Raw genomic sequence first — 26,430 nt, 5'->3', positions numbered from 1 at the left:
TTGCTCCCAGCCCACCCCGTCACCCCTTCCTGTGGGGGGGGGGCCTGCCACCTACGCGTGTCCCCAGCTCACTTCGTCAGACCTAGAGCTGGGCCGACAGACCTTCCCTCTTCTGTATCCTGGAGAGCGTCCAGAAGTTAACTTGGCAGAGGAAGGGTCGGCTTCCGCAACATGCAAAATCCCAAAAACGTGCGCAAATTGCAACTGTAATATCATGGACGAGGAAGAAAAGCAAGCCCCCCCCCTCTCCCAGTGCCTAGCTCTCCGCACGACCTCTTCAGAAAACCCGGCATAGCTGCGTATGGCAGCGCTACCGGACAGAAATCCCAATTTGAAGAAGCAAAAACGGCAAGCAGCCAACAACCCTGCCGTGAATGGGTTGGACTCTCTCCGAGTTTCGCCCAGGGAAGGAAACAGAAGCGAGTTGTGGGGCTTTCCAGTCCCACGTACCGTACAGAGGGCAACTGGTGACTGGCTCTCTCTGAAATACTGGAGGAAAGGGACACTTGCGGATGTGTGTATGGGGGGGGGCAATAACGGGCCCTGCAGCAGACACGACTCTGCGCTCCCCCCCCATCAGCAGGAAAACTCTCAAGAAAGCTGGGGCTGATCTTCTTCCCAGCAGCACCCCGTCTTTGGAGGCGGCTTCTCTTTAACCATTTCCTTTCTAGTGCTTATAGCCGCAATCGGCCGTCGCTATGGCGAGATAAAGCCTATCCCTGCTGCTGATGGACGCGTGGCCCAACGAAGATTAGGCAAGGCTATAAAACACTAGTGTGGACATGGTCTCTGTCTGACGAGAAGGACTTTGGAATCGCAAGAAGACTTCAGGGCTCCCAGCACCACTAGTCAAAGGGCTGGAAGATAGGCAGAACAGCAATTCCAGCTTTCATTACACACTTTTTTTTTTTTTTTTTTTTTTTGAGAAAAGGGGAGAGGGACAGAGGCACAAACTAGCAAGGAAAAACAGGGAGATTTTGCCCCTGTAGTGAGCCCATCAGGTTGAATTTAGGTGTTGATTATACAGTGACCTTCCTTCCTCCATGGATTTTATGCAGACTACATAAGACCACCTGTCCGTTGCCATTTTTTGGTTTCTTACCAGACAAGAGGGAAAGAGCAGGACCTGTCATTTTTATAATTATTCTAGGAGCCGCTTGTTTAAAGGTGGAACCATGGCCTTTACTAACCAATTGTTGATAGATTGCTGGGGTGCTGTTAATAAGATGCTTCAAACTCTTAGTTCCTTGAAATATATACACTGCATATTGATCAGCATCCAGCTAAAGACACTTTAATTATAGGACCAGTCCTTTAGTACAGGAGAATTGATTTTAACCCTACTGTGAATGTCAAAAAAACATTCATTTTTTAAAAAAAAAATGGCTGGATCTTGTCACTTGTAATTATTGAAGGGCACAGTCATATTCAGACTTATCTGGGAGTACCCTTCATTTCATTGAAGGAGACAACCTCTCTCTCAGATGTAACACCACAAAAGTTCAAGGGAGCTTGCTGTAAAACAAAACAGGGCTGCAACTTCAGAGCATTTATGAAGATGCTAATATTCAGACGTTAGCATAAATATTTTCCATAGGAACATAACTGTAAGAAATGGTAAAACCAATGGGCTTAGTAATGCTTTACTAATGACAGGATTGTAAGAACAAATGATGCCAAACCATTTAAAGCAGCAATAAAAAAAAAGTTGAACCTCATCGAACTCTTTTTTTTTTTTTCCTTCTGTAGACAGGGATAGGATTGCATCATCAATAGCACCTGCTGGGTTTCACTCTAATTGCAACATGTTTAGAGGATCCTCACCTTATGACATACAAGCAAATCAAAACACTCAAGGATGTAAGTCATAATGAATTCAGGTAAATATTATTTCCTGCAAAGTGAATAGGCAGGAAATAGAAGGAGAGGTCAGTTAAATTCATTGGGCCTCTCTTGAAAAAAATATGCATGCAGACAGAATCATTGAATATTCATGTAAGGACTGTGCAATACTAAACTACATAGAAACATAACCTGGGCCTGGAGGCTTAAATATATGTGTTCCTGTATGCCATTTCCATAGTATAGAAAGAAAGCGGCAAAAGAGCCTTTCATTTGTGTTTGTTTTCCTTTTTTAAAAAGGCTTGTCCTAATACAATTAGTACACTGAATTGAAATTATTCCACAATCTTTTCCAACCCCAGTTTAAAAGATTGCATTATGCACTTAACCAAAAGAAATGAGGAAGAAGAGATGGATGCAAAACTATAGATTTTAAAGAAGGACAGGGGGGAAATATCCAACATCATTTTAATATTGGTCTGTGGGAATTTGGCTGGTTGTCACCAGAATACACATTTATAACCCATAAATAAAACGTACAGAAACGATAAATTAATTTGATTCAAAGTTTTTGTGTGTTGAATTACAATCTAAAGTCTCTCTTCTTTTCTTTTCTCCCTTTTTTCGATTTCACAACGCTACAGTCTTTTTGATCCTCAGTTTTCAAATCTAACAGCAGTTCACACACACACACACACACACACACACTTCTGTGTCACTTCCACATCCAAAAATAGATATATTTGTAACTTCCTAACCCAAAATAACAAATATACCTAGGATCGCCTTTTAACGCCTTAAAATAAATCTTCCAGATTCAAAGGAAAGTTAAACTGGTGTCTGAAGGAAATTGAACATGGACACGTCCCGGATCCGCAGCAGGGGCAGTTTCCACTCCTCATGGTCGTTGGAGTCAATGAGCTCTTCCCCACTTCCCTCCCCCCTCTCATTTCGGCAGGCGCTTAAAATCATACAACAGCGGGGAAAAAGTACCTAAATATTTGGTGCCCCGTTCTAATTGGTAGAGGGCACGAGTGCCGGGTTCCCAGTTCTGCGCTCCCCCCCCCCAGACGGGTCGGAAAGAACCTTGAGCGCTCATCCGAAGAATGGGAGGGGAGAGGGTGCTGCAATTGTCCAACATTTTTTAAGGGAGCTTTGGACCTTCCCTGGACTGGGCCTCTTTCTGCGGGGCATTGGGTCAAAGGGGCAGGGTAGCTTTGGGCACAAGGTTCAAACTTTTCGAACTCTAGGGAACTTTTCTCCCGCCCCACAAAGTCTCGGTTTGGGCGTCGGGAAGGAGAGAGGGAGGGGGGGGGTTCTTTAGGACGAGTTCATGATGGGCCTGGAGTACATCCCTTGATAATAGGAGGCGTCTCCGGCCAAGGGCGAGGCCTCGAGGCCGCTTTTGTTCGTGACAGAGCCCATGGCCAAGCTGCCGGGCACCGGGGAGCCGTAACCAGCGTAGTGCATCACTTGCTCGTAGGCCTTCAGGTCCATCTTGGGGTGGGGAGGATGAGGGTGGTGGGAGTGCTGATGGTGGGGATGGGGATGGTGGGCGTGCTGCTGCTGCTGCTGCTGCTGCTCGCTGGAGGACATCAGGTTAGTGATGGAGAAGGGGTGGTTGAAGGCGTAGTGGTGCTCGGCCTTGAGGTGGGCCTCGTGAGAGAGGCCCGGGTGGGCGTGATGCTGCGCCAGCAGGTGCTGCTGCTGGGCCGGCGACGGGGCGGGCTCCGGCTGGCCCTTGAGCTCGGCCAGCGAGCGCTTGTGCTCTCGGCAAGGCGAGGCGTTGGAGCGCGGCGATTCCGAGGCTCCATTGGGCCTCTCGCGCTCCGCCTGCGGGAGCGCCTTCTTGCCGGGGCCCGAGGCCGGCGAGGCCCCCTGTTGTTGCTGCTGCTGCTGCTGCTTGGAGCCGGGCGGTTTCTCGCACTTGAAGCGCTTCTGGCGGCGCAGGTAGCAGCCGTTCTCGAACATGTTGCCCGAATCGGGGTGCAGGGTCCAGAAGGAGCCTTTGCCCGGCTTGTCTGGCGAGCGCGGCACCTTGAGGAAGCAGTCGTTGAAGGAGAGCGAGTGGCGGATGGAGTTCTGCCAGCGCTGCTGGTTCTGCCGGTAGAAGGGAAAGAGGTCCATGATCCACTGGTAGATCTCGCTCAGCGTCAGCATCTTGTTGGGAGACTGCTGGATGGCCATGGTGATGAGGGAGATGTACGAGTAGGGCGGCTTGGCGTGCGTGTAGCTCCGGCGGTAGCTCTTGGCGTCGCGGGCGCGGCCCAGGCCCGCCGCTGGCCCGTAGCCGCCGCCCCCGCCGCCCCCGCCGGCCCCCACCGGGCTCAGGGCAGAGTAGGCGCCCAGCGCGCCCCCCATGGAGCCCGCCTGGGCGCCCAGCGGGCTCAAGCTGGGACTCAGGTGGGCCGCCATGCCGGCCATGGCCCCCGCGCCGGGAGACAGGTTCATGCCGGCCGGGCCGGCCGCGTAAGACATGCCCATGGAGCCGCCGGACGCCACAGTCGAGAGGTTGCCAGCGCTGCCCATGGCGGGCATGGCCATGTAGCTGTTCATGCCCAAGCCGGCATTCATGGAGGAGTAGCCCTGCAAAGGCGACAAAAGGAGGGAGCCTGGTGGTTAGCCACTCTTGCGTCCGGATCGCACCCGCCCCGATCCCCGAGAGCCCCATCTTGCCTGCTGATCCCTTGGCCTCCTCTTTACACCGCGCACCTTCCCGGACTTTCCCGAAAACCCTTTGAAATATCGGAAGTATTTCTAGGACTGTAGTAGCGCTTCCTTGGCCGGGACCCCAGGCTCGTGAGGCACTTGGCATTTCGGTGGAAGAGAACTAAGCCGGTGGCGAAAGCTGAGGTTGAATCCCAGCCGACTGGAAACCGCCCCCAGTAAATTCAGTGTTCAAAACAGCCAGGCTCCCCGGATCATGTCCAGGGCGAAGAAAGGGGCTATGTTACTGGAAATTCCACTGGATCTTTTTAGGAATAAGATTTGGCTGTTCATTCCACAGATATGCTCTGGGGATCATAGCCCAATGCCCAGATTTTAAGAGCTCCGCTGGTGTGTGTGTGTGTGGGTGTGTGTGTGTGTGTGTGTGTGTGTGTGTGCTTTTACACGCTACTGTTTGAGAAAGGACCTTGCTCAAGTAAATTGTCTAGTTTCTCGAAGACCAATGGAAACTTAAATCTGTCACTCGCTAGGGAGGAAGAGGATAGTATGGAAACGCCACATTCTGTTCATCATAAACAGCCCCCCCCCCCATATTTAGCCTTAAGTGTTGATCTAGAAACAAAGTCCTACGGTTCCAGCACCTTCCCTCTTCAGAACAGGCAGCGCCATCGGATTAAATTAGGATTTGCTCTCTATTAAGTATGTGCACCACCTCAGTTCGAAACGCACCAATCAATGGGACGAAGCCCGAAGGCGTTCGCTTTCCAGTTAGAAGCGATTCCCTTGGATCGCAATGTAACTTACTTCCCCAGTAACCAGTGCGCGTTAGCATTGCTAGCCCGCTGGCAACTGTATCCATTAAAAGTCTCGACCCCAATTAACAGTGTTCAAGCTTAACTCAAAATTTAATCCGTGTTCTTGGGAGTAATCCACATTGATTCTCCGCGGAATTTTAGTTCTCAATAAGCTGAGGACTGCAACTCAATCGCGGTACTAGGGCATCTCAACAGATTAAATTAAACCCTCAGCGAAGGGCTGAGTCCAGACTGGCGCCCTTAAGAAGGGAGGGGGGGTATTTTAGAGCTTCAGGAGGAAACCTGAAAAGTGCATTGGATCAAGAAAAAAAAATGTATTGAAGTTCAAAGGACCATGCAGTTTCCTGGGCCACGCGGAGCAGATACATCCAAACTCCCCGAGAAATTGCGGGTTGCAGGTAAATCTTTGCTTCCTTCACCGGCGACTATCAAATAAAATAACACATTTTTGCCCTCCTTTACACTGCCTTTCCCTTAGACTCTGAACCTTCCCAGGGCAAATTTTAGAACCGTAATGTCCCCCCTCTTCTCCTTGCTTCCTTATAGTTCCCCCCCACGCCTCCCCCCCACCCAACTTCTCTCTGCCAAACACAACTTTGTTAGGATAGCGCGGCTAGGCATGGCAAAAGGATTTGGAGGCTTCGCAAGTCAATATTTGATCACAAAGTTAATATTATCTCAAGGCTAACAGAGTGTTGTATAAAAGGAGAGAGGGAGAGAGAGAGGGAGAGAGAGTCCTGTTTTTAGCAGAAGGAGGAGGCTTGGGGATTGGGTGGGGGACGCGCACACAAAGAGAGAGAGAGAGAGAGAGAGAGAGAGAGAGAGAGAGAGAGAGAGAGAGAGAGAGAGAGAGAGAGAGAGACGCGCACGCCAACAGACAGAAGTTGCCTTTTACCTCCGGCTCGCCGTAGTAGTTGCTCCACTCCGTGTGCTCGTGTCCTTCCATTTTCACGACTCCCAGCATACTGGAAGCGGAGTGCATAGCAGTTTAAAATTTAACAGCCACAATAAGCGGCGGCAGAGAGGGAGAGGGCAGAGGGAGAGAGAGAGAGAGAGAGAGAGAGAGAGGGAGCGCAACCCAAAAAAAAAAAGTAGAAGGAAAAGGAAAACACCCCCCTCTGTAACCCTCCTTCTCTCCCTCCTTCCCTCTTTCTCTTCCTCCTCCCCTCCCTCCCTCTTCTCTATGGGTGATGGAGAGGGGGAGGGGGATCGCTCAGCTTGGGGTTTGTCCCTGCTTGCTAAGGCTGCTGCTGCGGCTGCTGCTACTACTACTGCTTGGGTGGGTTTCACAGTGAAGAGCCGCCCGGAGGCGAAGGCAAGGTGGAGGAGGAGGAGGAGGAGGGAGAGAGGGACGGAGGGAGGAGGAAACGAAGTGGTGCAGTGACGTGGATGCCCGAGCACTCAAGCAGGCAGCTGAGGGGCGCAGCTCCAACCCGCAGGTCCTGGGTAGGCGCTTTGAATAATCGGGTCCTGCTTAAGGTTCTCCTCGCAAGACATCCACTTCGCGCATCTTTTTGTGAGATCCGAAAGGGTGTGCCTTCCTTTTCTCTCCCCATCACATCCTTCCTCTCTCTCTCTCTCTCTCTCTCTCTCTCTCTCTCTCTCTCTCTCTCTCTCTCTCCCCCTCCCTCCCTCCCTCCCTCCCCCCTCTCTCCCCCCCATTGTTTTCCCTGCTCCCGAAGGCTTTCACACTTCACCCCACAAAGTGTGGCAAGTCCGTTGCGAAAGAGTGGTTCTCTTGGGCTTTAAAAGGGATGCTCGTCTTTCAACTGTAGCCTTTTGGCTTGTTTGTTTGCTTTAATAATAGCTTTGAGATGGTGTTAGTGCTGTGTAGCTGAGAACGCGATTGTTAAGATTAGAATGGAATCTGGTGGCATATAACATTTAATAAATTGCTGTTGTTGGTATTACTACCATCGGACCTTCCTTCTTGAACAAGGTGAGATTTGTCCTCCTCTTTTCTCAAGTGAAGTGTCCTTGTGTTCAGTTGCTGTCTTCAGGAAAGAGAATTTGGTGGGAGAGTGAAGAGCATCTTAGACACAGTGGACATTTTCAAAATGTGTAGTGGCAGGTTGGACAACTATTCAAAGTCAGCAGGGCCTGGCTGAGAAAGGTTTGGTTGTCATTAAATTGTTCCTAGAAAGAAAATATCCCCATAAGGGTAATATCTCTCTTTAGAAGTTCTGCACAGAGAATTCAAAAATCCATTTCAGCCAGAATTAAGGGACTAAGGACCAAATACGATTATTAGCCATTTTCCAAATTGTTTCCCTGGAAAGTCTCCTAAAATCAGTTTTAAAAATGAGAGATGAATGGGGATAATAAGAACTGTTGAATAAACTGCAGTGAAATATTTACCTGCCTTCCATCTGGAATAGATCTTTGAGGACCTAGTGCTTCAGAACAGCTTTACAAAATTAGGTGTTTTCTGGGTGTGCTTCCTGGCTTCCCAGACATTAGTACTTATGACCATTTTGTGTGTGTGTGTGTGTGTGTATATTAGTTTAGAGGAGGCTGCTATGACAAAGGTATTTGGATTAAAATTCTGGACTTTGCATTGACGATCCTCGGCCCAATCTTAGAAGGAAAAGCAGGCCCTTCCGAGGTTCAGAGAACACTGAGAGCAGAAGTACATCTAAATTCCATCTCTCCCCATGCACCTCCTTCTCTGTTAATATACTATTTCTTCCAGTGCTTTGTCCACTGATGGGAAAAGTTACATTTTTCTCCAGGTGCTCTATCCCTAACCTGATCTTTTGGGTCTTCCGACAATATACTCATTGCAAAATAAGGAATTACTGTACTTCTAATGATTATATTTATGTTTAAAATCTAGAAAGCTAAAATGACCATTTGAAAAACTAAGCTGATCTTTGAAAAGGTTTCATTGCATTGAGGTGCCTGGGAAAGCTCTCCCCCTGGGGGGAAAAAAATACTTCTCCTTTAAAAAAATAAGGACAGTGAGCAGGACTACTTGTCATTGTGGGCTTTTTGTATTTAAGCAAAGACCTGTTGTCACTCCTTGTCACTATAGCTATTCTCACAGTCTCTCAAAATAGGGTGTTCTAAATCACCTGGAGGCCAGTTCTGCATCAGCTCCGCAATTTACAGCAATCACTACCGGACACCGCCTGACATCCCTGAACCATTGTAAAGTCTGCCCCATTGCTATTATACTATTGGATGATTGGATAACACTATGGCACTATAAACACCCATTGAGGAAACAGAACAACTAACAACATTAGTTGCTCTTTAGTATTGCAGCAGGCCAAACACAGAAAGCTGGCAAGTTGGTTCTAGGGAGAAGTCTCTTCCTCAGCGAAGGCTCTAAAAATGAAGGTAACTAGCCAGCAGAGTAAGGGAAGGCAACCAGTCAGCAGTCAGAACTGAAGGAGGGAACTGTCCAGATCAACTGTTTGGTGCCTGCAGCTGAATCAGGAGGTATGCTTGCACTCATCTGCAAAGTAATTGGTGTCTGCAGTAGCTGGGTGGATGGTCTTCCGTTTCAAGGACAAACTGCATCCACAGCCAAACTGTAACCCCATTTACATTTGCAGGGCTACCCTGCACAGAACAGCAGAGGACAATATCTCCATATTCCCGAAGTCTGGAAAAGAGTCTTCTTTTTCCCCATGACAAGGGTTTCCTGGGGAATTCTGCTCAGTCAACCCCTTGTATCAAACTATGGCACAAACATGATCAGGCCACCTCTTTTTTCCTGCTGTTCCCTCATCTCATACCAGTACTCAGCCCAAGAGTAAGACAGCCATAAATGTCATAAACTGAACCACCCACACAGTAGGGCTTGCTTTATTTCAGCACTGTGTGCCCTAGCCTCGAGATCTATGAAACCTATCAGGCAATTATTGTCTCTGAGAAAATCAGGAGAGTAGCAAAAGACCACAGAGGAAGGAAAAGAATTGACAATGGGAAAAACAGATTTCTACGAGCTCAAGGATGAGTGAAAGCACTTTCAAGTCAGCCCTACACATAGGGTCCTACACCTCATAGTGAGAAAATGGCCAGTGATATGTACTGACCAATAGACACTGATCTCGATTGTCCTTGCAGCACCTGTTGAGGCTTGTCAGTAGAGTTAAGCAAGGGGAAAAATTCTCTTTTCATTAGGAAGACCCAACAAAGGACGATAGAGAGCTGGCTTGTCATATTTTCCAATCTATTGGAAGATAAGACATTCAGAACCTAACAATTACTTTCTTCCTCCAGCCCTGGGAAGTTTGTGGGGGACTTTTGAGTGCTGTGTTCGCAACTTGAGGCCCAATGGAATCGAAGACAATTAAAGTCAGAGGAGGCCCAGAAGAAGAAATTCAAACACTCTTGCACGCACTGAGATCCGAAATACTTTTTACAGGAAGGAGAGGTGGAAGGGACGGACGGACAGAGTTCAGAATGGCTCCGCAATCCATCAGACTTCTCAACCGAATTAACCAAAATGCAAATGTAGCCTCCACTTAACACAAACTAATAGAAGATATTATGATTTGGGGTGAATACTTGATCCCGCAATTTGCTAAGACACACGTCAATGACTGAAGCACAAAGTAGCCAATCTCTTGCATCCGAGTCTCCCGCCCTCTGTAAATCTAGCCAATCCGGCCAACAGCAGGTCGCCTGCCCCCCTACAGGCCCTTCCAAACGCGGCAGCCAGAGTGGCCCTGGCGGAGAAGCTGTCGGCGCGTCCTCACAGGTCGGTCGCGGGAGGCGCTGTCCGCTGTTGCCGCAGGCGAGGAGAACCGCCGCTGCCTTGGTGCGGCCAGAAGGGAGATCCGTGGGCAGAGGCGGGTTCTGCGCCTGGATCTGCCGAAAAGAAAAAAGGAAGAAAAAAAAAAGCCCTTCTCCGAAGACGGAGCTCACTTGTTTCTGCTATTGTTCAGCTCCGCTCCGGCATTCAAGACCAGCAGTCGCGAAATGTCCGCTTACAGTCCTGAAAGGGCCGAGGACGCCTGTCAGGCCCATCTGAAAAAAAAACTCAGAACCTTAGCAAACCCCGCTTTTTTCTAAAAAGATGTGCTCGGGGCTTTCCCTAATGCACAAGAGTAGTGGGCGGCTGAGGGCAGGATTTTAGGACAAAGGCCACACTAAGTCCCCCCCTCCCAAACAGAATGTCCCCCACCCAGGCTACACCTTAGCCTGCTTCTGGGCTGTTAACATCACCTTATTAGGCACCTTAGTCCCAAAAGTGCCTTCTCTCATAGACTGCATTGTTGCACACAACTGAGTACAGAAGACACTTGTGATCCTCCAATCAAGTTACCCTGAACAACATTACAGTTTGATTTTCCATTCTTGCCTCCCCAATGTGGAGCATGGACCTCGTTTCCCAGTATTCTCAACAAGCAGAATACAGAATGCTCGGCTTGGGCAAAACTAGCCCTAGCCCAGAGGTTGTGCATTTCCCCCCATTTGTCTTAAATGTATTCTTGGCTACTTTCCTTAGAATTATGCAAAATTTTAATGCAGCAGATGCCCTCTGCCAATTCCTCCAGATTCATATACTGTTTATTGGTCCTCCAATTTGTTTCTTTTCATAGTTCAGGGTCTGGCTTTGACCTCCAGAGCCCTAAACCAGTGTCCCCCCAAAATGGTCAATGTCAACCCCCATGATTGATGGGTCTGTCCAAATGACCAATATTATTATGGTTCATTGCACAATCAGTCAGAGATTAGACTGGATTTCACATTTTTTCCATCAAGAACCTGGGAAGGTAGATGTTGTTTGGTGTTATAGTACTTGTATTCCCAAACATCTGTTGTTCCCTTTGGAAAGGAAGCTGATGAAGATTTTTTTCATTGGAAGCTTCCTCTAACCTTGGGTGCACAGGGTCTTTTAATGGTGGTATGTGATAAAGACACCACCGTTATAGTGGTTACATTGCATTATAGATACAGTAATCCAGACTTACAGTGACCAACATATCTGAAGGGCAGGTGATTAAGTAAAGCTAGGACAGTTTGCCAACACAGAAGGGGAATGACTTTTACTCCTCTTCCACTTCCCAGGGAGGGCTGCTTGGCATCTTCCTAATTGCTGCTAGTTTTAAAATTATTTTATTAAATTATTTTCCCAAAAGACCTCAAGAGTATTTTGATTTATTTAATAAATAGATAGATAAATAAGCTGTCCTGAAGGCTGTTTGCAGAAAAGTAGTCCACTGCATTCCTTACAACATATACTCCTATCACTTTCAAGGAAATGCCACAGCATTTTAAGGCAGAACAGGTCTGGGTGAGCTCTCTCCAGAGTGAAGATCAAATTCATTAATATTCAGAGCTTGTTCGCTGTGCTTCTCCTTAAATACATGGGAATTGAATGTGTTTTCTTCTTAGTCAAGTGTAAGAAACCAAACAATATCCCAGGAAATTTCCAGCCAAGCCTCTTTTCCTTATTGAGGAAATGCTGCCTTTCACTGTCCCCAGGGTTCCCCAGAGGTGTTAATCTGTGTTTTCTCTCCAGCAGCTACACTCCGGGGCATCGGAGATCCACATCTTCTATGTGATAGGACAATGCTGGGAGCTGGGGGTCTCTTTTGCAAAGTGTCAAATCCATAACGGCTTTCCTGTAAATGGCACCTGGGGACAGATTAACCCTGTTACAGCTTTACTTCCTTGCTAGTTCCCAATCAACACATTGGGGGTGGGGGTTACAGAAGGACAGATTAATTCTGTTTCAAAACATTGCAAGACGAAGTGAAAATTGTGTCCTGTTGCGCAAACCTTGAGCTTGTCTTGAACTTTTCCAGAAAAAAGAGATAGGAAAGGCTGGCAGGAATATTTAGAAATAATTGATAAGATGTGTTTGTGAATTGGGATGTAAAGGGGATAGTGTCTCTTAGCATTCCTCTCTTAATGTCTTGCTAGGCAGTTTAGTTCTGCTACCAAGAGATTGTTTTAAAATCCATGGAGTCTTCCCAAGCAATTCAAAGGCCTTGGACAAATGTATAGTATTTGCTATGTCAATCATATTTGGCACATTGCATAAATTACTTTTTAAACATAGAAAATAATCCCTTTTGAATTTTATTACATTACAAAAGGAGACACCAAATGAAAATATAGTCCTTTGTTTAAGCATATTTAGGAAACTGTAATCTTTGTAACAAAAGATCTTCGTATTTTAGTCTTTTCTGATCTCTGTCCAAGGATGTACCTTCCAAGTTATATAAATTGATTAAACAAACAAACAAATAGATTTTCCTATTTTATTCAAACTTTGCATTCTCTTGTTAGGCAATGTAATTTATATAAGACAATGGATCTTATTATGAATGAAGCTGTATGCATTCATGGTTCCCACTGGCTTTGAATAATTTGAGGGTATTGTTTATCTAATGTTAAATGTAAGTTGTTTTTCTTTTAAATAATATTGGACAGCTTCTAGATGGACAGCTTCTGTACTCTTTACTTTCTTAAAATTTTATTGCACAAAATGATGTTTTCATGGATGATCTAATTTCATCAGAATTAATCCGGGAACTGCCAATAAAGACTTTATTGTGATAAGCATTCAAGTCATTATCTCAGAAAAACCCTGTTTCTTAAAATTGTAAGGAGGGTGGGTGAGTGAGAATCAATTCTGACAAGGCACACTGTGGACAAAATTTTTACCCAAACAAATTACTCTGAAGCAGAGAGATCAGATAATAAACGCCCTGATTTAAACCAACCAGACTATAATCCCAAAAAATTAGATTATAACCATGTCTTTGGGGGGAAGCAGAGTCTAAAAGTTTAAAAGTAGCAATAATAACATAGAAAATAACTATTTAATTTCATGTGGTAAATTTATATTTTGGTCCTCATCATGAATTGGTTGTCTGTAACAACACAAATGTTAACTATCTGCTGCTGTTCTGGAATTGGAGTCTTTGTGCAGACTGCTCACTTTTTTGTGCAATATATAGTTCAGCCATGATTCCCATTATTTCCCCTTGATATTATGCATTCACAGAACTGGACCAGAATAACCTCATTCCCAATAATTTATTCTATTTAAACAGAATGAGACTCAGAGAGAATTGTGTGTTTGGGCTCTCTCATTATGCTCAGTGGAAGTATTTTGATATCCCATTTCTTTTACAAGGAGTAAGTCAGTGCCAGCAGGATATTAAGAACCATGTAGGATTTACTTTTGCTCATCACACACCCAAGACCATCAATTATTACAACTTTTATCAGTAAAATGTTAACATTTATGATTTGCCTAGCTGCCTTGTGATAGACTCTCCAGAATATGCAGTGTAGGGAGTCTAGATAAAGGTAAATACTCTCCCAGTCATGCTCCTCTCTTGGTGACTACATGGATATGTTCATTTACGCAACAAAATATAAGTGATTTGCTACTGCACCATCCAAGATGTTTATAACTTTTCAGTATAGGCTATAGTCCTGAGGTTTCTGAAAATACCATGGTCCAATTCTGTTTAATATCCACTTATCTATTTAACAATCCATAAATCCTGGGAGCATTATTGTCTTATGGCAGGGGTCTTCAAACTTAGCCCTTTTATGACTAGTGGACTTCAACTCCCAGAATTCCTCAGCCAGGCATGCTGGCTGAGGAATTCTGGGAGTTGAAGTCCACAAGTCATAAAAGGGCCAAGTTTGAAGACCCCTGTCTTATGGGAAACTATGTCTGTCTGTGGAGATTCTCAGTCATTCAGGTCATGGTTGTCCCAAAGGTGCTTTTTCAAAAGGCAACTGGACTTTCTTTGTTTTTGCTTGAAGACGTTTCGCTTCTCATCCAAGAAGTTCTTCAGTTCAGAACTTTTGAAAAAGTACCTTTGGAACTACTCTGTGTTTTGCTGCTAAGAAGAACTTTTTTGTGTGGGATATATCCTAGTTACAAAATATTACTGAAAAATAACTCTTTTTTTTTTAAAAAAAAAAAAGACATTTTATTGGTTTTTTTAAATTCTTAAGCAAAAAGTACTCAGGACCCACCGTGATGGTTGGGTGGTCAAACATTCAAAAGTAAAAATATATATAAACAACACAACTCAATAAGTTTCACTATCCCCTCTCTATTCCCCTCAGTTAACATAATACATTTAAATATTCCATTTCTATTTTAAATTTCTATCACTATTAAACCTGTATTATAACTTTATCAGTTTACAATTAAAATAACTCTTAAAGGTGAAAATTGGGTGACCATTTAAGCACAGTGCTGCTAAATGTGTGAAATGAGTCCCCACCTGGAATTCCTCACCAAATGGAAGATTTCTAGCAGATGAAACCATATGACAAGTGCTACAATTACCGAATATGACCTTTGTTTAATTATTTAAAGAACCCTACAGCCAAATCTTTTAAATTAAATTTAACATTCAGTGTTTAATGGATTAATTTCATGAATTAGCATTTCATTCATTAAAGTATACTCAGAAGTTATAACTGATATGATAAAGCAATTATTTTGCAGTTTCGACAGGTTGTACCCAAAGGGGGCAAGAGAGAGTCATGATTAAATAGCACAGAAAGAAAAAGAACCAGACTTAATTCCGTTGAATAATGGCTGTTTAGTGTTGTAGCAGGTGGTAACACCCATCTGCCCTCGGAAACTAAGTAAGATTGGGCCTAGTCAGTATTTGAGTGGGAAACTACTAAAGAATCTAGTACTGTACACTAGATGGGAAAATCTGAAACATTTACTATTGTCCAGAAAACAGCACAAACATCTTCCTGAAGTTATGAGGAGCTGAGCTGAACATGGACTTTTAAGTTCAGGTAATGCAATTATTTATCATATTATATCAATATTCCCCATTTGGTTATATTAAAAATGATAATTTGGCAGAAACATTGGGATGCGTTGAGGTTAATCCATGGTCCAGGGTCTTAAGCTGTACATTTGGAGGCATATCCCTGGACCAGTAGCAGGTCTTGGGGCAAATAGAAATGGCCCATGTATTCTGATCTCTTGTCCATCTCTGGGCAGCTTGGGATCATAGCTCCAAACATGGTAAGGAGGACTCATAATTTTTGCTTTTATGTTCCAACTTCAACCATAGGCATGGAATTCAGCGTTAAAATTAGCCATGGAGAAACTAATAGTTTTGGAAAGAATTTCAGTCAGAAATAGCACATGGGAGACTAAAAACCTTACACTCCCAATATTACAGCCCTATTCCGAATTGCCCCAGCAGTTAACTTTTAAGCAAAGAAAGTCACCAAGCAGAGATTTCCTGTGTCATATCTGTGGTATCGTTCCTTTTGGCTGTGTTTAAACAGAGGCACTGCTCTGAACTCTTTTCAACATTCTTCCTTAATAGGGAAGAGAAGTATCAGGAGTGATGGGCAAGCTGCCCTGTAGGCAAATGTGTCCATCTTACTTGCTCACTATTACTGATTTTCTCATAGGGCCACTGGCCAAACTTCTGTACTCTCCAGCAGGATGTCCTGGAATATAATTTGGAAACCAGTGTGCCAATATAATGCATTTCATGTACTATCAATAACAGATGCCTCATACGCACCAGAATTTTGGAAATCAGCACAGAGGGTGTGTGTGTGGAAATTGTCTGAGTTGCCTATACGCAAAACGGCTATTGGAACTTATGAAAAATTATGAAAAGCTTCCAAAACAAAATAAATAGCATCCATCTGTTGGTTGTTTACTGTATCTCACATGACTTCCACATGTCTGATGCTCTCATCTCACACATTTAGTTAGGCAAACAAGAAACACAGACGGCTGGTGCCAAGTCCGGAACAGAGGATTTGGTATTAAAAGTGTAAAGTGAACATCCTTATCCTAAGACTGTGGTTATTTCACTAAACATTTTGAATGATAAAGAGCCACATCTTTTCATATGAAAGTATCTCCATATTTCTGAGTTGGGGCATAGCAGTATTTTTCCTTTCATTATATATCGTTCCCAGTCTATGGTTATGCTAGCTGTGGGTGATGGGAATTATGGTAAAAATATTTAGAGATTACACCCGCAAGTCTGGGATATCATATCTACAAATCAAGCAGAAGACCCTGATAGCTACATCTGCTTTGAATAGTCAGGTTTTAGACATCAAATATTACATTTCTGAATGGCTGGTGTTATGTCCTGGGCCTGCTGAATCATTCAGCAGGTTCAGAAATGTTGCAAAGAGTCCGGGGCAGACCACAAGGTTGCCCGGGACCATACTGGCACATGCACAAGGCAGGAAACAGCCTCTACAATGATTGGTTGATGTTGTCCTTTGTAAGGACACTATAAAAGGCCTGCGTGCCATTTTTTCTGTTGCTGTTTGTTGGTGACTAAATAAAGAAGATTTGCTGTTCACAATATTCGTTTCCTTGCAATGCCTTTAACCCATGAATTTAACAGCTGGTATTATAGGAGAATCCCTTTCCCATTTCATTTATGGTATTCCTATCTACAGACTTTGGAATGGGCCCTCCCACTTTTATTTGGGTCACAAATTGTTGGGGAGTAATCTATTTATTCATTATATCTGAAATATTTAGTGAACCCATGAGATAACATTCTGATCATATCTAACTGCATAAAGTTGTTAGTTAAATGAAACTTAATTGATTCACATATACCAGGTCCACCAGGTGGACCATACCTGGAAATAAAATCAAAAGGAAAGATCAAAAATAATTTTAAAAAATACTTTCACTGAGAATACGTAACTATAATAACAAAATCTTAAAAATCCAATTTTACTGAACCTCCTTCCTCCCTGATACCACTGAGAATTAGGACGACGTCTATCTGAGCTGCTTCTGAATACTATTTATCTGTTGTGGACTTAAAATACTAGAAGCATTCCCATTTCAAAACTGAATGAGTTCATATTTTAAAGTCCCGAGTTTGAAAGTGCAATTTAACTTTAAAACATAAGAACAAAAACTTGATATCACTGTTTCAGATTTAAATAAAAGAAATCTACATATATTGTATTGAATTATATAATAAATCATTTATCAGGCATTGTCAAATATTATTACATCTTAGGTTTTAAATGTTGAATTCTGCATGCCTGATAACTGTTAAAATACTAAATGCCAATGTAGAACAGCTCTTGGATAGCTTCAAAAGCTGATCTTCCATCCATCTCCTTTCAAACACTGCCAAATATTGATTAGTATTGTACTATACAATATTTGGTTTTCAAATGCTGAAAGGATATTCAAAATATTTACAAACCAAGATCATAGTACAGATGTCATCATCAATTGCTTTACAAAGCATGTCTTACATATTCCCTACACCGTACTTGTTTTTCTTTACATTTGTCAAAATAGTTTCTCCTATCAAAACATATTTTCAGAGAACTATTCAGAACACAGTCTAGGAGAAATTGTGTAGTGTTCTGTTTTTTATTTTCAAAAAGTATTGTATTTGATTACACCGTGGTCAGATTAAGAATTACAAAAATTTATCAGGTAATACCAGTCTTTATACCTTTTTTAAATTCAAAAATATGTAACAAAATTTTAATATAGTCATAGTTTTCTCTTAAAACAATCAATTGGCCACCCTAATGAAGTACTATAAGAACCACAGAATCAGTGGTTCAAGTTACAGCCAACCAGATTTATTAAGTAGGCTTACTTTAAGAAGACATACATATAGATAATATCATTAAGCATGCCTCACTTTGCCTTTATCAACTGAATGTTTATTAAAAAAAAAAAACATACCAGACTGCTTGCATTCAGATTTTGAAAGGACATTGCATACAATGTAGGCAATCTTCCTCTCTGAGTGTAGTTGAACATCTAGGACAGTGGTGGCGAACCTATGGCATGGGTGCCAGAGGTGGCACTCGGAGCCCTCTCTGTGGGCACTCGTGCCGTCGCCCCAGTCCTAGGCTTTCAGTTGGGTTTTATAAAACCTTTTTGTTTTAGGCCTCCGCTGCCATGTACAAAAAAAAAAAAAGGTTCAATCAATCAGTCAATTTCAACTTCTCATTGAAAAAAGATCTTGCAAAGTTGGAATTGATTGATTGATTGAACTGTTACCACCGCAGCCATGCCAACCCAATGGGCCACACCCACCCAATGGGCCACACCCACCCAATGGCCACGCCTACCCGGCACCGGATGATGCATAAGTGGGGTTTGGGTTGCAGTTTAAAAGGTTCGCCATCATTGATCTAGGATCTTTGAAAAAGGACACCAGGTCAGAGGTCAGAGGTTATTAAGCCCTTCTGCAGTTGAGACTTAGTCTTGGTTAAAAAGGAGAGAGCTGGGATAACTGGAACTGACTGAAATCTAGATGACTTGTATAATGGCTGTCATGCTTACATAGGTTTCTCACTACAGTATCTATCCATTCATCATCTATGTATCATTTATCTCTTTTTCCAGCCCAAACTCTTATAGCTAAGGTAGATTGCTTATGTGAATGAAAAGTCAGTGGTCAAGATGCTTCTTCTGTAGCATTTTACATTCATTTGCAGGTAAACACATAAAGGCAGGCTCCAAACCAAGAACAACCAGGCTGGTTACAGCTGTGCTGTGCTGTCATGTATCCAGATGCATATTCTGTAGAGGAATGTTTGCTATAGAGGTTTTACTTCTCTACAACTTTACCACACCTCATAAAATTGTTTTTGGCATACATTTGCATGCAAAAGTTTGGACAAAGCTTATGCTTTAATGGATCACTAAGTAAAAACAAAGGCCTCTACATGGAATCAATGATAACTTTTTGCAAGTTCAGATGTTTATATTTCTTATACATCAACTTCAGCCCCAGATGTTTGTAGCTAATTGTGTTCATAGTTTCTTACATGTACATTATTTAATTTCCCAAATTATGCAGCAAAATCTATGTTTTGACCATAAGAACATACCAAAATCTACTGTAGATAGATAGATAGATAGATAGATAGATAGATAGATAGATAGATAGATAGATAGATAGATAAATAGTTGATAGACAGACAGACAGACAGAGTGACTTATAGACAGACAGATACACACACTCTCTCTCTCTCTGCATTTAAAGAGATTCTTTCTTGAAGCAAGAAAGCACCCTGGATGGGATGTGTGTACAATTAAACAAAGCAAACATTCAAAAGAAGGCGAGGGCATTTGCATTCTTCTTTGGGCTTCCCAGGCAGGGAGATGTTAGTGAATCACATGCAGAAAAGGTCAGGAAGGGCCAAATCTCCCGCTGGGGCAAATGGCAATGAGATAGTTATATTAAACATCAGTGTGGCAATGCCAAGAAAACAGAGCAATACTATCAATAGAACTGCTGTCATTATGAGACACATTTTATTCCTGCCTTCTTCCACAGAAGCAATAAGCATTTAGCTCTCCCCATTTTAGACTGTCATCAACCCTTAAGAAAGAGTATACAAGAGCATAATTGGCTATAAATCACCCATGAAACTTGATACTGGACAACTGTTTGAACAATATACCTTATCTAAACCTAATCTACCATTTGGGTTTAATAATTGCTACACTGGAGGCTTGGGTTCAAATTGCTACACAGAGGCTTGGGTTCAAATCACTGATTGGAAAACCTTGATTTTTCTTAGATATATTAATGAGGAAAACAACAACCAATCTTTGAAATGACAACTTGATCTGTAGAAATCAGACTTGCTATTTTGCTAAATATGTAATAAACATCTTTTCCCTGTCATTAAAATGGTATTGAAGTAGAAGCCAGCAAGAGACGAAGAGGTATGAGTCATTTTAGATGCTTTGGGGGAACTTCAACCTAAAGTTGAAAAATAATGATTTTGTTTTCAGTGTCCGTGTTCAGATTAGTTCTGCTGTCTTGCAGAAGCACAAAGTAGGCTTACAGAATGCTTAGTTATTTGTTAAATTCCTACCCCAAATTTCCTCTTAACACTTTCTCTTCTGGGTTCCACAAACAATAACTTAGATGGGCTAAGACAGAATGACTACTCCAAAGTCCACCCAAGTGAATTTCCATAGCTGAGGCAAACCGGAGTCTGGTTCTCCCTACTCTTAGACCAACATCTTAACCCCAAATACTGATACAACCACTAGTGGGATTCTGATATGTGAACAACCGGTTCTCTGTGTGGATGCCACTTCCGGAAGTCCATTCTTGGCCTGGGCAACAAAATTAGCTACAGGTTCTGCCGAAGTGATGCGGAACCAGCTGAATCCCACCACTGGATACATACAACTCTTGGAATTGTATTTTAATTTACTGACTTGAATGCTTTGAATGGAAGGAATTAATGCAATAGATTATTAAAAATACTGAACTAGACTCTGCCTAGGTTCCTGTTCTTGTGCAAGGCCCAACCAGTTGCTTTCAATGGCTTCCCAAAGCAGCTTTCTCATCTTGTCTCTCTCACACTCAGTACAAGGTAGTAGGTTCCTGAGGAGCAGTGACATGAATTTCTTACCTCTTTAATGTGCAATATTCAGTGGGGATGATAAGACAAATATAGCTGCACTCACATTACCGTATCAAGCAATCGCCTCCCTGAGTAACATAAAAAGACAGCACTGTGTTCTGTCCAAAAGCTCTATCTTTGTAAGCCTACTAAGGCCTAATTTTTAGAGTAATGTTCCACATCACACTCTTGTGCCATCCAGCTTGTATTTACCCAGCCAAGGCCTTTTGAGTTCAACCCCAGGGCTCCTGTTCTTACTTTTTATTTTGCAGCTAAGGTAGAAAAAAAATCCCTTTTCTTTTTCTTCCACAGATTAGCAGCTCATCAACTCCCTGGTGTCCTTAGCAAACAGAGTCTTCCTTGCTGGGGAAATAAAGTTTGCCTTGTAATGCGGATGTGATCCTGCAGAGAAAAGGGAGGGAGTTTCCGGGCTTTGCCTGAAGCACAGCTGTCTTCTTTCCTTCTGCTACCAGAGCTATAGAATGGATGGAGACTGAGTGTGAGATACAGGTGAGCAAATAGTATCTGGGAGGTGAAAACTACCCTTGGCAATGATGCATGTTCTCTCTAGAGCAGCAGTTCTTCAAGCATGGTCTTAGGATCCCTGCGGGTCCCTGAGACCCTTTCAGGGAGTCCACAGTAAATATTTTAAGACATTTCAGCTTTAATTTCTAATATAATAAGTATCAATAATTACAAGCAAATAAATCTGAACTTTTAGGAATGTAAAGCATCATTTTACATCATTTTTAGGAATGTAAAAGGTCCTGAGACCAAAATGTTGGAGGACCACTGCTATAGAGGAACATGTGAACATGTAGGCCTGCTTATGGGTAGTAGCTTTCAATCTTCCAACTTCTAGGAGTATTTTACAGTATGCATGTTCTTGCTTCCCTAAGATTTTTTTTCAGTGTCACACAGAGAAACTACCTGGGTTGTAAAAAATGCTGGTTATGGTTTACACATTGGACACAAGTTGAACCTCACATTGTTGTTATATGTTTTTATGGGCCAGCATCCACCACAGACTTTAAGTGTGATCTTCACTCAACAACCACAATGGTAGGGGGTAGATTGGGAAGTCAGAGGAAAACAAAATGCAAAAAGTATGTAGACAGTGATAATATGTGGAGGCAAATAGCTGCAATGCCAATTAACAAGCCAGTGTTGGTAGGTCACACAATGCTTCTGCCATTGATAAAGTAATTAACAGAAGTGGTGTGATAAATTTCCTACCCTCAGTTTAAGCTTAGGTGACAGAATTGAATCTTCATGTCTCCCTGATAAATCTTCAAGGACCCAAGATCTTGGAATATAGTTCAGAAATTAGGAGCAAAGGAATATCTTTTTCTTTTTCTGAATGAGACAAGAATCAAAGCATATAAATCAAGAGTCCCCAACCCCCGGTCCCTGGACCAGTACCAGGCCGCAGCATGCCAGCTACTGGTCCGCACAAACAAGCAAAGCCCCATCCATGGGATGCAGGCAGCACACAAAACCACGCACTTTCCGATCCATGGAAAAACTTTTCTCCATGGAACAGGTCCCTGGTGCCCAAAAGGTTGGGGACTTCTGATATAAATCAAATTAAGATCTGTATATTATTTAGATGGTACCATTTAGATCAGTGGTTCTCAACCTTTTTAATGCCACAACCTCAACCGGTCGTAAGTCGAGGACTACTCAACCGGTCATAAGTCGAGGACTACTCAACTGGTGCAGCACCATTTGCAGAATGGGACTTTTGGCGGGCTCAGCAAGGCAGAGACAGCCTGGACAATTCCTATTGGCTTTTCGAAGCCAATAGAATTAGATTCTATTCAAGAGAGTCTATTCTATTGGCTTTCAAAAGCCAATAGAATAAAAGGGAGTAGCACAGCTAAGGAAAAGGGGAAAAAAATAGTGGACTGCATTGTTTGGCGACCCCGGTGAAATGGTCGTTCGACCCAAATGGGGTCCCAACCCACAGGTTGAGAACCACTGATTTAGATGGTGCCATTTCGATGGTATCTTGATATTTAACAATACAGACTCCTTTACTCTTGTCCATATAGTTTATTTGGAAAAATATCCAAGTAGTTCTCCACTGTTTTTTTCCAGAAGACTTTTTCTACTTCCAAGTCTAGTCTATAGCTCTGGAATTTTCTGATGGTCTCCAATTCAAATTGGAGTTGAAGTCCACAAGTCATAAAAGGGCCAAGTTTGAAGACCCTTGCTCTAGCTTATATCAGCTGAGGAGAGACAGCTCACGGATCAAGGCAAATATACATGTCCCGGAATAATGTTGCAGGATCCAGTCTGGGTTAGTCACGGGGAGGTTTTGGTTTTCAAGCTTTCTGACTCCATGCTTAAGACAGCTCAGCCTAATTTCTTTTCCGTGCCACCATTTCTATTATATACTGTTTTCTACATCTTCAGAATCTGTCTCACTACTTGCTATCAGTCCAGATATCTTACATGAATGTCATTACTTGAAATCATCTTGGCTATGGAATTACCCAGGAAAATAGAGAAATATGGTCAGATTCCATCAGGTAACATATTTTATTCTGAGTGAAAATGAAAGCAATTGGCATTTGCTTTTCCCAGCATGAATGGGAGGGGTAAAAGGAGCAGAAGAATCTAAAAAATTGGAGGTTATAGTAATCACCATCCAAACAACCTAGTTAGCCACACTTGAAATCTTGATAGCAATTTTTTAAGCTGGCTTCATTTTGAGCTGGTTTCAGCACAGAAGATAAGCTTCTTAAGGCTGCTGTGCAGAAGAGCACTCCGATCTAATTGTGACTTTTGGGCCAATACTGTGATACTCTGCAGAACTAGCTGAGCTTTAGGGACTGCCATCTTCAAGCAATGGAAGGAAATATAATTAGACAGGTATAAGAGCAGGCCTATTCTCCCTCTCTTGTGTGTGTGTGTGTGTGTGGATGGGGAGTAGCATTCAGAGGTGTAGTTTTAGATGGAGGTATCAGGGATCTTTTCAGTCTTCAACCCTCCCTGATTGTTGTTTCTCTTTCCCTCATGACACCTTCTTTGAGGATTTTCCTACCAGTGCAATTCCTTATGTCAGAATGGGCCAATCTCAGAGACTGACAGGGAGATCCCGGAGGAATCTAACACCATATTCCACTCTCTGCATTTATCATATACATCAAATAGGCAAGTATGTGTCTAAACAGATACAAAGAATAGCCTTCCTTTATAAAGATTTGTTGTGGAGGGCTTTCTTTTTTTTTTTTTTAGTAAACATTGCAACTGGAGATCTAGTTGAGTGTCATTCTAATCTATTTCTTACTTAGTGGTCAATTTGTTGGCGACATCTACTTGCTCCGGTTTGCTCTTCTTACAAAAGCAAACTCAAGAGAAATTATTTTTGCTAATTCCAAACAGAAATTGTCTGAATAAAAGCTTTTGTGGCATCCTGAACCCCTTTAATAGGTTTTTGTATTTAAAAGAAATAATAAATGCTTAATTTGCCAGGTACCTGCAGTGGGAGGAGAGTTAGCCCACATTAAAATAGAAGGCAGATAGATGGAAAGATAAAGAGAAACCAGGGATGGATTCAGGGCTAAACATGTCTTATTTAAGGAAGGGTCATATTAGGAAAGAGAGTAAATGGCTGAGAGCTCTCACCACCGGGACAACAGCAACACTCCTACCGGTATTTACATTTCTGTCTATATGCACCCTAACTGCAAAGGTACATTGTCAAAGAGTGGCTTGGGGCATGTCATATTGCTACATTGATAAACAGGATTCAGTCTGATCATGGGCAGAAAATTATCTGGGAATTCATGGAAATAAGTGTGAACAGTGATTTGATATTAACTAAGAAGATGAGCTGGGATATTCAGACATATCTGAATACATTCAGGCAACAATATGATGTAGGCTTATATAGAAATAAACTCACGGATGATAGCAGGATCTGCTTCCGAGAAAAAAGGGGTAAGTCTGTGGGCACCCTCTATAAATTTCTCCCACGAGGCTTTGGTAGTTTAGTTTCCATCTATTCTATACCATGATGGTAATCAATTATATTGTCTACTTCATGGGAATGTATAAAATGCATGAGAGCTATTCTGATCATATGATACATTGTGATATGATAAATTCCAAACATTGTTGGTATTGTTGTCATCCAAAAGAAGTTCAGGCCTTTCATAAACACTACACTGCACTGCTACACTGCCCCTGTTTTTGGGTATCAGATGGAATCTTTAGGATACTTCAGACTTGGCATAAAATGTGTTGTCAGTACTGGAAACATGGTGTCCTGAGAGGCAGACCTCTTTGGGCAACATTAAGTGTAACAGAGTAAAACTGGGCTTCCAGAAAGTTAATCAAAGTAATGACAGCTTCTTGAAGTGCTTATGTTCAGAGCCCTATCATATTTGGATGCTCCTATGCAGATGCTCAGTTGATCTCTTTTTCCAGCATTTTGAATTGCCTCAGTAGGGCTCAATATACCCTTGACTACTGTATGTCTGCCCCTGTTGATAGAAGACAAAACCAGCCCCACTAAAGGCCCTGTTTCAGTGGACTGAAATCCATCAATCCTCTTACCTCAGATAGTGCTGGTCACAGGTGTAACTCGCATCATCATTGTTCCTTGGCGTTTTGGGGACCAGCATGTATAGCACCGAGATCGTTGTTTTTGCTCCAACATATTATGGATTTATCAGTACCAGTTCTCATCACAATTATTTCCAGTGGGAACCAAGAACTGCAGAATTTTCTCCCCAAAAACAAACAAAAAACCACCGGCTGGACAGCAGGGGAAGATGTTCTGGGTGCCCTCCCCCTTCGTACACTGTGAGAGCCACAACTCCGGACCCCTTTTAGCACCCGGGCTCTTCCTTGAAATCTGTATAAACATTTTGCAGAACAAGAGAGCACTTCTCTTCCTTTGTGCCGCCAACCTTATTTGAATGAAATAATTCTGTTTGACTACAATATACTATTTCAACAGTTTTAGGTTGCATGTACTTATTTCAGGTTGATTTTGTTTTAATTTAATCACTTAATGGGAAATTGCATTTCCAGGTATAAGAAACCTCTAAATGGTCTGATTAACATTTTAGATTCAATACTCTTAACAGAAAAGTGTGCAATTACCCAGACAAATTATCCCAAAGAGCAGGTGGGTATGAGCTTCTCCATCCCTTATGAGAGGATGCATGAGGGGAAGAGTCTTAATCATTCAAACTAAATCCTAGACTTTTTTTAAAAAAAAGTTTTTACAAATTAAGTGTACCCACTTATTCACTCTAGCAAGTAACGCTTGTTTTGATCCTATCAACTGTCCTATAAAAAGACGATGTATTGGTTCAAAGCAAGGTCTTATTTATCCAGAGTTCTAAAGCCTTATATAGAACTGAACAATATGTATCAACAGTGAATTTCTATACACTATTTTCAAGTTATTCCATTCCTAAGAGCAGACTATATTTTGTTGTAGACGAAATCACTTAGATAAGGTCCTTTTGGCTTCAGAGAAATAAGTTGTTTGAGTCTCTTAAGTCTCTATTTATTTTATACCTCTAAAGCCAATACATATATTTTACAGGTTACTCTCAAAGTTCTCATCCCAGGGAAAGACATAGAAGGTGTAACTACTCTCTAGCTACATCTGTAGTCAAAGTGCATCAGCATTCTGTAACTTGGGCAGTCCCAAACTTTAGTATGGGAATAAGTAATACAGCATTTACTCACAGTACAAAGTCCTGGTCAAAGGTTT

General features: G+C 42.5%; 1 protein-coding gene and 1 long non-coding RNA gene across 7 annotated transcripts in view; one reads left to right on the top strand and one right to left on the bottom strand.

The window, feature by feature from the left end:
• LOC120301713 overlaps positions 1–26,430 on the top strand; it is a 53,907-nt gene that overhangs the window by 16,230 nt on the left and 11,247 nt on the right. For 4 of the 5 annotated variants that reach the window (XR_005554987.1, XR_005554985.1, XR_005554986.1 and 1 more), the window contains exons 2-3: positions 21,003–21,200; positions 22,791–23,853. This is a non-coding gene — a long non-coding RNA (uncharacterized LOC120301713). Of the gene's footprint in view, positions 1–4,523; positions 5,723–21,002; positions 21,201–22,790; positions 23,854–26,430 lie in introns of those variants that run through there. The other variant, XR_005554984.1, reaches the window with a different exon arrangement.
• On the bottom strand, positions 1,855–6,409 carry FOXA2 (forkhead box A2). 2 transcript variants are annotated; one of them, XM_039329267.1, is made up of 2 exons: positions 6,220–6,409; positions 1,855–4,428 (listed from the first exon to the last, which is right to left on the bottom strand). In XM_039329267.1, exons 1-2 carry the CDS (start codon positions 6,304–6,306, stop codon positions 3,163–3,165), a joined length of 1,353 nt encoding a protein of 450 aa, XP_039185201.1. In that variant the 5' UTR covers positions 6,307–6,409; the 3' UTR covers positions 1,855–3,162. The 2 variants fall into 2 exon arrangements, with proteins under 2 accessions (XP_039185201.1, XP_039185202.1); XM_039329268.1 differs by lacking the exon at positions 6,220–6,409 and adding an exon at positions 5,658–5,839.

The sequence above is a fragment of the Crotalus tigris genome, unplaced genomic scaffold, assembly GCF_016545835.1.
Source record: "Crotalus tigris isolate CLP2741 ecotype Arizona unplaced genomic scaffold, ASM1654583v1 scf7180000024391.5723578, whole genome shotgun sequence".
Classification (NCBI taxonomy): domain Eukaryota; kingdom Metazoa; phylum Chordata; class Lepidosauria; order Squamata; family Viperidae; genus Crotalus; species Crotalus tigris.
The sequence above is the reverse complement of the archived record's forward strand: the minus strand, read 5'-3'. Positions and strand labels throughout refer to the sequence as shown.